At 45.4% G+C, this 14,312-nt stretch overlaps 1 protein-coding gene across 3 annotated transcripts in view; it reads right to left on the reverse strand.

Moving 5' to 3' along the window:
- Positions 1–14,312, reverse strand: part of HYDIN (HYDIN axonemal central pair apparatus protein) — a 385,540-nt gene that overhangs the window by 117,572 nt on the left and 253,656 nt on the right. For all 3 annotated transcript variants that reach the window (XM_059150954.1, XM_059150956.1, XM_059150955.1), the window contains 10 exons: positions 13,935–14,094; positions 10,828–10,947; positions 10,354–10,563; positions 8,035–8,172; positions 6,489–6,666; positions 4,425–4,552; positions 1,560–1,687; positions 986–1,122; positions 627–754; positions 299–490 (listed from right to left, as the gene is read on the reverse strand). In XM_059150954.1, the coding sequence (XP_059006937.1) occupies positions 299–490; positions 627–754; positions 986–1,122; positions 1,560–1,687; positions 4,425–4,552; positions 6,489–6,666; positions 8,035–8,172; positions 10,354–10,563; positions 10,828–10,947; positions 13,935–14,094 (1,519 nt within the window). The remainder of the gene's footprint in view (positions 1–298; positions 491–626; positions 755–985; positions 1,123–1,559; positions 1,688–4,424; positions 4,553–6,488; positions 6,667–8,034; positions 8,173–10,353; positions 10,564–10,827; positions 10,948–13,934; positions 14,095–14,312) is intronic.

Raw genomic sequence — 14,312 nt, forward strand, 5'->3', positions numbered from 1 at the left:
GGAAAACAGATTTATTCCATACTCCACTCAGTCAGCCTACATTTACTGAGGCCCTCCCAGCTGTCAGGGAATGGGTAGATACCAGGGCTATAGAGATAAGTAAGACATCCCCCAGACAGCATGGCCTGGGAAGTCCTTGAATGCAGGGCTAAGTGCTTAGATCGTATTTAGGAAGCAGCGGTTGCCACTATAGGTCTCGAGCCGAAGACTGAAATAATGGAAGTGTGAAGGTCTCGAATCATGATTCTGGCCAAAATGGAGATGGAAGAAGCAGACTGATGGGCCACAACCCGTTTACCTTGTTAACTGGCTTATAGCTGTGGACGAACCATTCACAAGGGACTTGGAGAGGATTAGAAAACTGAACAGTTTCCACGAGGCACTGTCCACACTGAACTGTGGCAAACTCCACTTTCCCACAAGACAGTGTCATAGTGGGAATGGTCACCTTGGCTTGGAGACAGATGTGAACTGTTGGCCCTCCGACCACCTAGAACAGGCATAAAGCTGGTGTTACCACGTGGCATGGGGTTGGGAGAAGACTTGGGGCTCTGAAGTGGTAACTGGCTCATTCTCGGGGTAACGGTAGCCGGGGATGACAAGCTGGACCCTGCATTGTGTCGTACCTTGATGGGTAAGATGACCTCTTTGTTTCCAACAGGAAGACTGGCTCCTTGTGGGTCAAATTTGATTTCAAATGTTTCCGTTTCACAGTAAGGGAGATTCTTTACACGATCTAACTCAGTACTAAAGCCTAGACCGAGATAAACATTTCTTTGTGAGAAGGAGAAAGAGAAAACAAGCGCTGCCATAGGTAGAGTCCTTCTGGGGCAGGATGACCGTTTCAAGTCTCAGTTAATGGGGCCAAGAATTCTTTCAGATGATCCCAGAAAAAACATGAACACAATTCTAGCAGAACAGTACAGCTGGGCACCTTGTTAGAAATGACAAGGGCAAGAGGAAAAGGTCTCCCTAGCTTGGTTACCTGTATCATGAAGGACACGCTTTTCTGCATGGAAGGACACTGGGAAGTGACTGGTGTTGGTGATCTTGATGATATGTGTCCGGACGTCACCAAGGATGATGTAGCCAAAATCCAGGATATACTCTGGCAGCTGGACTCTGAAACAGTTAACGATCTCTCTTTACCAGTCACTTTTCCAAAACAGAGATTGTGCTGTTCTCTTCTACCTCTTGTCACAATTTTGTCTTTGGGGATGGAGAAGAACCACCCTCCAGAGAGAAGACTAGCAACAAGAAGCTCCCCCACGCCCAGGAGTCCATACTGCTGTTTCAGTCATTATCTCAAAACACATTCGCCCTAGCCCCTCATGAACCTGAAACTTCCCAGCCTCTCCATTAGGCAAAGCCAGAGGTTTCTGTCTTTCAGAGGCACAGACCTTCCTGGTTGTTTGGATGCTGGAGGATGGCAGATACAGGAGGTGAGTAGATATCATTTCTAGATGACCAACCATTAATTAACTCAGGCTGCACTCTGATGGGTTACACCGTTTGCTCTGATGCCCTCTGAAACAAGCCCCAAACAGAACGACACTCACTTGGCTAGTTTTTGACGACTCCGATAGCTCAGGTCATCTGTGGAATCGGGGATAATTGTTTTCTGATGTTCTATGGCGTAGCCTTGGACTATAAGTCGCTCTACCTCCATCTGGAGCTGAGGACTTAACTGGAGTAGGAGAGAACAGCAAGTGAGAAAATTCTTCTAGAACATGCATTCTCAATGGGGCAAATCATCTCTAAGAGGGAAAGAATTGCTTCATGGAAGGGGGGGATGAAAAAATTTTAGATATTATAGTGATTTGTGGCCTTCCAAAGGGCCACAACACATAAACAGATATACAGTGTATCTGTGGTATTGCAGTTTCCATGGGGGTGGTGGAGGGGGCGGTAAACAGGCATGTCCACACCATGGAATTGTCCTCAATAATGGAAAGGAAAGAACTAGCGATATTGATGGATCTCAAGGGCATGACACTCAATGAAAAAGGTTACACACTGAATGATTCTCTTTACATAACATTCTTGAAATAATGAAAGTACAGAAACAGAGAACTACAGTGGTTGCCACGGGTAAGGGAAAGGAGATTGGAGGGTGGTTATGAAGAAGTGGCTTGTAAGGCCAAACGCAAATGAAAGATAAGAGGTTGAATTCTCCCTGTTGAAAATAAGGGGAGAGACTTCTTCCCACTCCCTTTTCTTAGGACAAATTGCTTCAAAAGCTTGTGAGTTCTTTCTGTTTTTCTGAAATACATATAGATCTTCTTAAAGCCTACATAAGACTCTGGTCAGCTTTATAACCCAGCAGGGTCTTCCTTAAGGCCCTGGAAACCTTCTCTTCAAAATGTGATCATCAGGTAAGACAGAGGCCCCACCTCCCAGTTTCTGTGAGAGGCTAGGAGCCCGAGTTCAGAGGGCTCTAGCCTGCAAGCACGAGAGGTTTCCCTCTGGATAAATCCGACTTTCTAGCACAGAGGGTCGCCCTGATTACCATGTGAATTCAGGATGAATGATGTATGACAGGTGGTGCCGTCAAGTTCTCTTACTTGAGGACTAGATATAGTTAGTTATAGTTCTTACTTAAGGGCTAGTTAGTGTTTACCTCGAGAACATGTATATAAGAGGTCATATGTTTGGTTATATAAAAGGCTGAAATTTCTTTCTGTCTTTGCAATCTCTTAGTGGACGGTCTAGAATGTGGATCACATCCTGGTTTAAGGCTTATTCAACAATAAAATTGGTTTTTTTTCCTCTTCTCCCTCTGTGGGGAGATTCTCTGGGTTGGAAGGAGATTTTGTTTTTAATTCTATTCCCTCAAGCACAAGGGATATTTGTGGTGGTGGAACAGTTCTGTACCCTAATTGTGGTAGGGGTGACAAACCTACATGTACAAAAAAATTACGTGGAACCACACACACGAAGGAGTGCAAATCAAATGGAAATCTGATACGCTCTGTGGCTTGTACTGACGACCATTTCCTGGTTTTCATATTGTGGTACCATGTCTTACAAGTTATGTAAGATGTTACCTTTGGGGAAAATAGTTTCTCTTTGGCCACATCCTGTGAATCTATAGATATTGCAAAATAAAATATTAAAAAAATTTTATTGTCAAAGTGTTCAAAGAGGTTTTTTTTTTTTTTTTTTTTTTTTTTTAAAAATATAATAAGACTATTTCATGGGGGAGAGGGTTAGGAAAAAAAAATGTCCTGGGAGGTGAGAGTGAAAAAAGGCTGAGAAATACTGTTCTCGAAGACTCACACCTTAGGTATGGGGCCAGGCGGGAAGGTTCATGTGTGGAGGGGCCCATGATGAGACCAAGCGACGCGGTGAGCTGCTGGGAGAGGCGCATATGTCACCGACAGGTGTGTCCAGTCATCTCGACGCAAGCAAAGCCCACCCCGTTCTTGTTCGGAGCCAGGAGAGGTGGCCCCGCTACTTTGGGCCGGAGGATGAGTTCGCTCTGCCGGGGCCTTCAGCCGGTTCTCAGGAGCCCCAGCCTGGAAGTGGAGGGGCCGCCAGAGATGGCGGGGCTAAGGCTCCGCTGAGGAGCCACCCAGCAATGCTGTGAGCAGAGTGGAGACGTGCTGCCTTTATTTACAAGGGCACAAGGGCACAAGGGCAGCCTGTATTTACAAGCTGGGTCACTCTCTCCCTCAAAAGACCAATTCCTGGCTGGGCTCCCACCTCGAAGGCACCATGCTAAACCTCTTTGCCTGCCCCTGCCCCTACTAAGCTGCTGGAGACCAGAGGCTCTACTCTGGATCGATGCTCTCCCTTGCTCACTCGGTCCACTTCCCGGGAAATCTCACCTTTTCCTGTGATCACAATGACCATCTGGTGACTCAGAGCACTTTCTCCAGCCTCTCTCTCTCCTCAGGTCCCGAGTTTCCCATCTCATTGGGTCACCTCTGCCTCACCCCCACATCCAACCAGTCCCTAATCACTGATCATTCCACCTCCAGAGTGTTCCTTGAAACTACCAGAGTCTCCCTACCTCCTGTGTCATCACCCTTGTTGACATGACCACCACCTCTCATTTAGAGTTGTTACCCCATCAGCTTCTAAGAAACTGAACACACCTCAGCACATCTGTTCCCATCCTCTGCAGGCCCCTGAGAGCTTCTCGGAGCTCCACAGGGCAGCCAGAGAGATTTTTTAAAGATGCAAATCTGATTACCCAAGGCTCCACTTGAAACACTTCAGTGACTTGCTGTTGCCCTCAGAATAAAGTCCGAAACCCTTAACAGGTTCCCCAGGGGACCCCTTTCCTTTCCCCCTTCCTTGCCCTAGTCACATCTTTTTCTCCTTTCTGTTTCTCAGAGATCCCATGTCCTTCTTGCCCCTGGGCCTTTGCGCCTCCTGTTCTGCCACAGTCATCCTGTGTAGGGTGAAGCGAGTCTTACCTCCAAAGATTCATCCTCAGACATTTCCTCAGTTGTCTCCAAGTGAATGAGTATTTCATGTTTCTTGTGGTGCTCTTTTTCTAGGTTTTTTCTGGCTTGATTCAAAAAGGTTTCATATTTCTCATTTCCTGTGGGATTGGAAGGAGAAGGAAATAAGGATGATTGGAAATCTCTGAGTCATGCCTAAAACACAGACTGTCAGCTCAGGGTGCATAGAGTGAGAAGGGAAGTGAACCTTTTGGTGCTTCGTCTGCCAGGTTTTCTCTGCCTCAGAGGGTGATGTAGTTTGTGAGTGAGTTCAGTTTGTGTCAGAAATCCCATGGAGAGGGGCGCCTGGGTGGCTCAGTGGGTTAAAGCCTCTGCCTTCTGCACAGGTCATCGTCCCAGGGTCCTGGGATCGAGCCCCACATCGGGCCCTCTGCTCAGCAGGGAGCCTGCTTCCTCCTCTCTCTCTCTCTCTCTCTGCCTGCCTCTCTGCCTACTTGTGATCTCTGTCTGTCTGTCAAATAAATTAAAAAAAAAAAAAAAGAAAGAAAAGAGACCCCATGGAGTTTAAGGAGATTATGCTGTAGTGAGCCCCCAACTGGTTCTCAAGAACTTGGTGGCAGTAATACCCGAAGTCACAGGGTAAGCAAGCAGATCCCAGATTCCTCGGTGCTCTTCTGGGTCCAACACTAACACTGCATGACTTGGGAGCCCCCTCCATGCTGGACACACTCAGATGGCCCTGGTCATCCTTTAGGTCACTTTACACGTTTATTAAATCCCAGCAAACCAAAGGATGATATTTGCAACTACAACTGCAACTTAACAGGTTTCAATTCCCCCAATCAGGGATGTAGGCAATCAGTGGAGAGATTTCAGACACCCAAGTTCACCTGTTGGCCAATGCGAATTCACATGCTTGAGGGACGAAGTAGGCAGAAAAAGAAAGTGCATACTCTGGGATAGTAGGAAGCACTGGACTTGTAATGAACTGGAACACAGGAGACCCAACTAGAAGAACATTCGGTACTCACAGTACTCAGATGGACATTCTCTGAAAGCCCTCTGCTGGCCAAACATGGCTACTGCCTTAACAAGGCCGCCTGGGAACCGGGGGTTTTCCACCCAGTGGCAAAGGCTTTCTGTCCTGACACTTCTCTATGGAGCCGGACTAACTAACGTCTGGCTGGCAGGAACTCTAGATCCGAGAGTGTAACTGGTCTTAAATGGACCAACAGTTATGTTTGTATTTTTAGGGCTCAGTCAGGATATCATAGATGATTATCAATCCGCAGGCGAGCCAGTGACTTTGGGGCACAGGCTGAGGACGAGGGCTCCTTCTGAAGCCATCGGTGGAATGACGATTTCAAGGAGCTTGAAGGAGTCACAGAGAAGAATGAGAACTTCGTCTTAACCCTTCACCTTGTACCCGATGTCAGGAAGAAAGAGCCAGAGAGTCCATGGCTAAGACAGCCACTCAGCTGAGCTTTGGGATTTGCCACGATGGAAGTCTTTTGGTCTAGAGGGATGGCTCCAGGGGCTAGATGTTACCAGAGAAACCTTGGCTAAGGTGTGCGCAGACAACTAATCAAAGGCTAAATTAGCCACTACACTGTGTAATGCCAAACCACAGAAGGGGTCGGAACCTTGGTTGCCTTTATGTACAGTTTTTATTTTGTGATTTCTACTCCTTGGAGTAAAATCAACCTTTAGCGTCAGTGGCCGTCTGTGTGTGTGCCACAGTGAGGACAAATCAGGGACAGTCTGCAGCTGGAGGAAAAGGCCTTTCCAAGTGCAACTTCCTGATCCCTCTGAGATTGCAGTTCCCTGATGGCAAAACTGCCCAGGGGTCTTAATTTTGGGACTGCCATGGACCATATCCTGTCTCATTAAACTCAGGTCCCCGGGTCAATTTCAATTCGATTTTTTTTTTTTTTTTAAATAACTGAGGAATCACACAGAAGGAAACTAGTGAAGACCACTAAGCAAATAACGGGAGTGCCAATCAACCTTCAAATAAACAAAGCAGAATGCATCTTTTGTCCCCCAGTGGGGAAATTCTATAGGGGGTAGTAATACCACGGAGTTTCCTGGGGAGATCGAGGCAGATTCGGGGGAAAATTCCCTCTCCACGCAGAGTGATGTTTTCTGGGTCCAGGTGTGCAATCTGGATCTGGAAACTCCTCTGAAAGACCTCAGGTACTCCAGGTAAGTAGTAAACCTTCAGCTCCTGCTCTTGATGTGAACTGATAAAACCCTACGTAGCACAAAGACCAGAGAGAATGTTAATATTTACAATGGACCCTGCTTCTGGAGACTTAATGGACAGGACAGTCCCACAGACCTGTTTCGCTGCTTACCCTCCGTTCAGTCACATGAAGATATGTGAAAACGACAAGAAAGAGAACAGTAGGTAGTATATGTGAACGGGCATTTCATAAAAGAGGAAATATGAATGGGGAATGAATGCATTAAGAGAGACTCATCCTCTTAAACCATCAGGGAAGTGAAACTAGGAACATGATGAATTTTTTTTTAAATGACATATTGCCAAAAAGGACCAAATTTTGGTGAGAACATGTATCAAAAGAAACTTATATATGTCCAGTGGGAATGCCAGTGGTGAGGGGAAGGTAAAAAACACTGTGAAAAATCTTATCAAAATTGAACACATGCAAAGCCCATGACCCAGAAATTTAACTCCTAGAAAAATTCCCCAGGACAATGTTTCCAACTGTACACCAGGAGACAGGTATGAGAATATTTGTAGCAGGATTGTTTGTAACAATAAAATTTTAGAGGGGAAAAAAATCCCAGATGTGCTGACAGGAAAAAGAAAGACTGCTTTCAATATAGTTAAAGAAGGGATATTATTTAATGGTGAAAATAAATGAACTACAGCTATATGCAACAATGTACGCTGGTCTTAGAAACACAAAATTGAGGGGAAAAAAAGCAAAAGGCACAAGATGCCATTACCAGTGCAGTTTCCATAAAGCTCTAGATAAAGCATAATCTGATAAAGCAAAATGCCCAAGTTTTAGGATCAAGTATAGCTGTCTGTTTTGTTTACTACACTATGCCACCCCCAGTGGCAAGAAAGTGCCTGGTCATAGTAAGTGCTTAAAAGTTTGGAAAAATTCATAAACTAAAAGCAGTTTAAGGATGCATGCATGAGTAATAAAACTGTAGTTTAAAAAGGAAAGCGTAAGTCCAAGTGGGGAGGAGGCCCCTGGCTTCAAGGAATTACAAGGGAAGTGTGAGGACGTGAGTAGAAACAAACCACTCTTACAATCATGAAAAAAAACCCAAACACAAAACCCCAAACCATTGGGTTAGACTCTCTTGTTCTCAGGGGAGTCCCTTGTGCCTGGGCAGTGCCTGGCTCATGCAAGACTCAATAAATCCTTGCTTAATAAATGAGTCAAGTGCTTGGATTGATTGATTGATTGATTGATTGTTTCTGAGAACTCTTTATTTGTTGTTAAAAAGAAAATCACACCCATCATCCTGTCAGTGAATGTCTAACATAATCCCATATTCCACGGGCATGTGGCTTGTAGGTTTGAACTTGGGTCCTGCCTACCATTGCCCCACAGCCATCGTGGGCAAGGAGGCTACTTACCGAAATGGGCAGGATTAGGGGCACTCCAGGCAGAAGGTGGTCTGGTGAAGACAGGTGGTCAGTCAGAACCTTGAACTCAAAGCCAACTTTGCCAGTGTTCCTCAGTGTGATCTCATTCTCGGAGATGTGGTCGAACAGCTGGAGATGAGAGGGGGAGGGGCTGCTGTCAGCCACCCGTGGGGATGCTGCTATTATCCTGGCAAAGGGCGGTGGACAAGTAAACCTCACAGACATTGGATTTCATTTTTCATGATCTAGACGCTGGCCAGTCCACATTTTACTGTCACCAAGGTGGTCCCTGGGGCAGGAGGAGCACCAGACCCTGGAAGCCTGGCTCCTCGTTAGCTCTACTGATGACAAATTCAGGTTAGTGAGGCTGTGTGTGGGGGTGTCTGACCCTCCGCACCACAGAGATTCATAATGGAGGATCTTAAAAGTAAACTTTCCCGTATTAACATTTAGTTTTTGGATGAGATTTGCCTTCAGAATTAGGATTTTTCTATTTATAGGGAAAGTCATGGTGTAATCGGCAAAACATACTCTTTTTTTGAGATTTTACTAACATAGCTCAGCAGCTAATCAGCAGGGCCAATAACCACAGACTGAGGCCACTTTGGGGGTTCTCAGGATAAGCTAGGGGAAGGACTAGCTGTTTCAAAGAATATACTGTAAGCTGAGCCAGAACTACTTGCCCAGAAGACTCTGGAGATAAAGAATGAAAGAGAATTCCATTTGGTCAACCCAGTGGAGAAAGTCTCAACATGAGTCAGGTGAATTGCTTCTAGGCACAATCTTTAACCCAAAAACACACGCACACCCACAATTCAGTAATTCTACATGCAGGAGGTGTATAATGGGGGGGGGGTGTCTAATTCCCATTATAATTTGGTAGGAGGTATGGTTTCTGAGAACATAATACAAATCTAATTGGGAAAAGAAGGTGTACAGACATAGAATTAACAATTATTCTAAACCAAAAACTAGAATGTACATTATTTGATGGCAAAGACTATACTTAAATGCTAAGAGAATGTGAAGAAAGAGAAAAAAAAAGTAGAGGTTGGAGGGGGTGCTGAGTCTCACAGTATGTGAGACTTGGGGTTGGCAGAGTAGACAAGAGGGATAATATAAGAAGAAGTATTGGGGCAGGGAGTTAGGGCTGGGAAGGAGTAGGGTCGGGGTGTAAACTAGTTTGGTCACAAATGGATGAACGGGCTTGAAGGGGAAACTGTAATAAGTGAAATTTAGTCTATAAGGAGCATCAGTTAATAGAGGGGCTTAGGAGACCCTCACTCAGGTGGAAGAGCTTGACTCTGATCCAGTGGGTAACAGAGAAAGGGCCTCAGGATTGGAGGCTTCCCTGCCCCATGCATAGGACTGTCCAGAGACTTTACTTAAATGACCACAGCCACCTAGGAGACAGGCACTGCCATCCCATTCTTACTTTATAGTTGAGGAGCACTGTGGCTTGCAGAGGTCTTGATATGTTCAAGGTTCTGAGTAGGAAGTCAGGCTGGGGTGACATCCCAGTTCTTCTGACTACAAAACCACACTCCTTTCTCAGTACTACGTTGCTTTCCCCAATGCTGCTGGGGCTAACTGTTGTGGGACCTGAGAAGATGAAAATGCAGGTTTGGGAAAGTCTGTGAAGCAGTGCTGTGTAGATGGGCTGGTGGCAGAAGCGAGGAGTGTGATGTAATCCCTTCTTCCGTGGGGTCCTCGGCCTCACCTGGGAGCTTGACAGAACTGCTTGAGAGAGTCATCTTTCTCAAGGCCCCACCCCAGACCTACTGAATCAGAATCTGCCCTGAAGAAGATTCCTGGGGGACTCATGCACACCTTATGGGTTGAGCAGGACTGCTGTCCTATCTCAGGACCGGCCTGAGAAGCCCCGGATCCCTGAGAACCTCAATAGCCTTGGGAAGGGCACACTGACGCCGAGGGATGCTGCTAGATGAATTAGAAAGCCCCGATGCCGGTAAGGATGGACGGGCGGTAGTGGCAAATGCCTTGGAGACGGTAAGCTTAAGGGACTGAGAAGGTGACGGTGCTGTTGGAAGAAAAGCAGGGGTCGGCATGGGCTTCTGGATGGCAAGGGAAGGCATCTACCATGAATTCCAGAAGACAGAGAAGCAAGTGAAAAATGCCTGGCCAACAGCTGGCGGTGAGATGATCAGGTTTAGGGAGGCAGAGCAGGGATCAAGGTCGGGGTGGTGGCGAGACTGTGATGATCCGAGGTTCCAGGAGACATCAGAGCACAGAACCGTGTGCGATGTTTGAGGAGAAACCGGGCAGTCCCCTCCCTGTAGTTGGCAATACCTGTAACCCGTAGTTAATATCCTTGGTGTCAAAGGAATAGCTGACCAGGGACGCCTCTCCCTTCAGCATTATCTCATACGTGGGTCCCCCTTCCACTTCGCACAGGGCTTTAGCCTGTGCCACGATGTCACAGTGTCCGTAGAAGGTGAATGACATCTGGTGGCTGCTGTGCGGCTGCAGTACTCCGTAGAGGGGCAGAATATCAAACACCTGGAACACCAAACACCGGTAAGTCACCCTGCGGGAGGGCCTCAGTCGGAATGAGGGTAGGGTAAACTTTAGTCCATTTACGGGTTAATTCCTGACCTTAACTCGTTTGACTCCGTGAAAGGTGGCTCACCCAGCACCCTACATGTAAGTCATAACAAGCGGGGGCACAGTGGTCTGCCAAGGTTTACGTTTCCAACTTGGGTCAGGGGCTCAGCAAGCAGAGTCAGTCTCACGTGACTTCAGGGCCCAGAAGGTGTTACTTACTTCTTCGATCCCGATGGAAAAGATTTCTTCCTGCTCCAGGATCCATGGGGGTTCCTGAACCTCCACCTGGCTTGGGTTTGGGTCTGTTTTTTCTGTTTCATCAGAGTTGAGGTTTAATCCCTAGAAATTAGAGGTGTGGGGAAAAGCTAGCAAGCATTCACGACAGGTCCTCCATGTGCTGCTCCCCACTCAGTGACAGAAAACTGAAGTATATTGTTCATACCTTAAAAATGGTACATGTTTCCCCCTATGGAGATCAACGGACAAGTGCCCAAAATACATGTATAAGGATGTGCACCGCAGAACTCCTTAAAACAGCAAAACTTTGAAAGCAAATGAAATGCCTATCAACGGGGGATCACTTCAAATGAAGAGGGTGTGGCACCTGCATCCACGGAGGATGATTCAGTGTATATTTCGGGACTGGGAATCATATGCACAACGTATTATGGAGTGAAAAATCAGTTCCACTTCTGTACAATTGCATGCACCCAGGGATCACACCTGAAGGTATAAGCATGTGCAGATTCATTCAGAGATCAAACAGTTAGCTAGGAGGTTGTCTGCTAAAGTTGCGGTAGCACTTTTCCATAAGTGGTGGCATTGTGAGGAAATTATTGCTTTCATTTTTCTGTATTGTTGCGTTTTCTAGGACAAACCTCTTTGAACATTGAAAAAAGAAAACATTTAAGAGACAACTGTTTTACATATACACATGTATTCTAAAAATCTGGAAAACACAGAAAGCTTCAAAGAGAAATAGAAATCAATTACTAAGTTATACTAAATTATACGTATATATGTGTGGGCGTATAATGTGTTTATATAAGGGTATATTGTCCGTGTTCTGACTTGTCATTTGGTAAGAGTGCTGCCATCCATGTGCCTAAATATTCTTCCCAAGGATCACCTAACATACTTTTTACAAATAGAACATGTAGCCAAAAGGTACATGAAAAGATGTGCATCAGCACTCGTCATCAGGGAAATGCAAATTGAAACCACAATCGGTTCTTACCTCATATCTGTCATAATGGCTACAGTCAAAAAACACAAGCAACAAGTGTTGGTGAGAATGTGGAGGAAAAGGAACCCTTGTGTGCTGTTGGTGGGAATGCAAACTGGTGCAGACAATGGAAAACACTGTGGAGGTTCCTCAAAAAATTAAAAATAGAATCGTCATATAATCCAGTAATTCCACTACTGGGTATTTACCCAAAGAATGTGAAAACACTAACTCGAAGGGATAGATGCATCCCCATGTTTACTGAAGCATTACTAACAATAGCCAAATTATGGATGCACCCAAGTGTCTACTGATAGACGAATGGATAAAGAAGAGGGGGGGATATATACCACCAATGGAATATTACTCAGCCCTAAAAAAGAATCACATTTTGCCATTTGCAGCAACATGGAATGACCTAGAGAGTATAATGCTAAGGAGGTCAGTCAGTCAGGGAAAGGCAAATACTGATTTCACTCATATGTGGAATTTAAGAAACAAAGCAATTCTACAAAAAAAAAAAAAAAAAAAAAAAAAAAAAGAAGAGACAAACCACGAGGCAGACTCTTCACCACAAAGAACAATCAGGTGGTTGGTTCCCAGAAGGGAGATGGGCGGGAGGATGGGTGAAACGGGATGAGGACTAAGCGCACACTTCACACGACGGGCACCGGGCCATGAAGAGACTTGTTGAGTCACATAGTGACAACATAGTGTGCAACCCACATGGTTGGGTCACTATGTTGTGCACCTGAAGCTGATGAGCACTGTATGCTAACTCTATTGGAATTAAAATGAAAAATAAATACAGAACATGGATTTATTTTTACTTAATATATCAGAGGCTGCTCTAAATCAGTATTAGAGAACTAATTCATTTTTTTAAAAAAAGATTTTTAATACTCTGGTTTTTCTTCAGACTGCATAAATCTTTTGACTTTAAAAAAAAAAGATTTTCAGGGCGCCTGGGTGGCTCAGTGGGTTAAAGCCTCTGCCTTCGGCTCAGGTCATGATCCCAGGGTCCTGGGATGGAGCCCCTCATTGGGCTCTCTGCTTAGTGGGGAGCCTGCTTCCTCCTTTCTCTCTCTGCCTGCCTCTCTGCCTACTTGTGATCTCTCTCTGTCAAATAAATAAAAAAAAATCTTAAAAAAAAAAAAAGATTTTCTAGTATTGCTTTGTGCAGCTACAGTTTGGTTTATTTAGCAAGTCTCCTACTATGGAGTAAAGTTGTTTCCAATTTTTCTTACTTTTACCACCAAAGCTTCAGTGTACAAGGAGAGTCCATGTCTACGAGAGCATAAAGGCATATCCAAAGAAGAGTATCCTAGCAGAACAACTGTGCATTTTAAATTTTGATACACTCTCCAAATCGTATTTCATGGAGGCTATGCCAGTTCATAATTACCTACAAAGCATGAAAATGCTTGCTTACTCCCACTCTGCCACTACGGAGACAAACTCTATTTTATTTTTATTTTTTAAAAAAGATTTTATTTATTTATTTGCCAGAGAGAGAGAGAAAGAGGGAACACAAGCAGGGAGAGTGGCAGGCAGAGGCAGAAGCAGGCTCCCCGCTAAGCAGGGAGCCCAATGTGGGACTCAATCCTAGGGCCCTGGGATCATGACCTGAGCTGAAGGAAGACGCTTAACCTACTGAGCCACGCAGATGTCCCAACAAACCCTATTTTAAAAGATTTTATATTGTCCATGGAGATATGCTAGTTTATTTTTCCAATTTTTTTGCTATTTCTAAAGTGTTGTGACAAACATCGTTGTACCTAAATCTTTATATCTCCAATGATTTCCTTAGGCCATCCTTCTAGAAGAATTTCAGGGTATGAATTTTTAAAATCCCTTGCTCTCCCCTTTGTTTTCACTATGGGATGACTGAGGAGAATCTTTCTCCTTTTGTAGGCTCCATCTAGGAGCTGGGAAGAATGCCTTGGGTTACAGATAACCAGCTTTTTCATTAAAGAGAAAAATCTATGTGCTGAGGTGTGTGGCTCTCAGTGGGATGCTGGCTCTGGGGGTGTTCGGTTGGGAAGTGACCCGGATGACATTCCCCAGCCTCACCCCACCCAAATCCCAGCAGGACACTTGCCATTGCTCCTGCCTCTGTTTTTCCTTTGGAGTAAGGACCCTCGGCTTGCCAAGACATGCTGTGGACTGAAAACCGTACATCGGAGATGACCACGGTGGGCACTTGTACTTTCATGTTTTCTCTTTCTTCACACCCGACACCTTCATCTGTGAGGACAGTCCTGGAGAGTTGAATGAGAGGTGTTGAATAACTCATTCAGCAATTATCACAACACGGTCTTCGGCTACGTCGCAGACCCACCTTCCTCTCTCCTCTATTGCACCCCAAAAGATAAGTGGGTTCTCACTCAAAGGATGCTTTTCTCAAGAGGCCAGCTGGGCAATGCTGTTACTCCCTGCCCTCAAACATGGACTCTGGGACATCAGGCTGGCCAATTTT

Source organism: Mustela lutreola, chromosome 16 (assembly GCF_030435805.1).
Source record: "Mustela lutreola isolate mMusLut2 chromosome 16, mMusLut2.pri, whole genome shotgun sequence".
NCBI lineage: Eukaryota > Metazoa > Chordata > Mammalia > Carnivora > Mustelidae > Mustela > Mustela lutreola.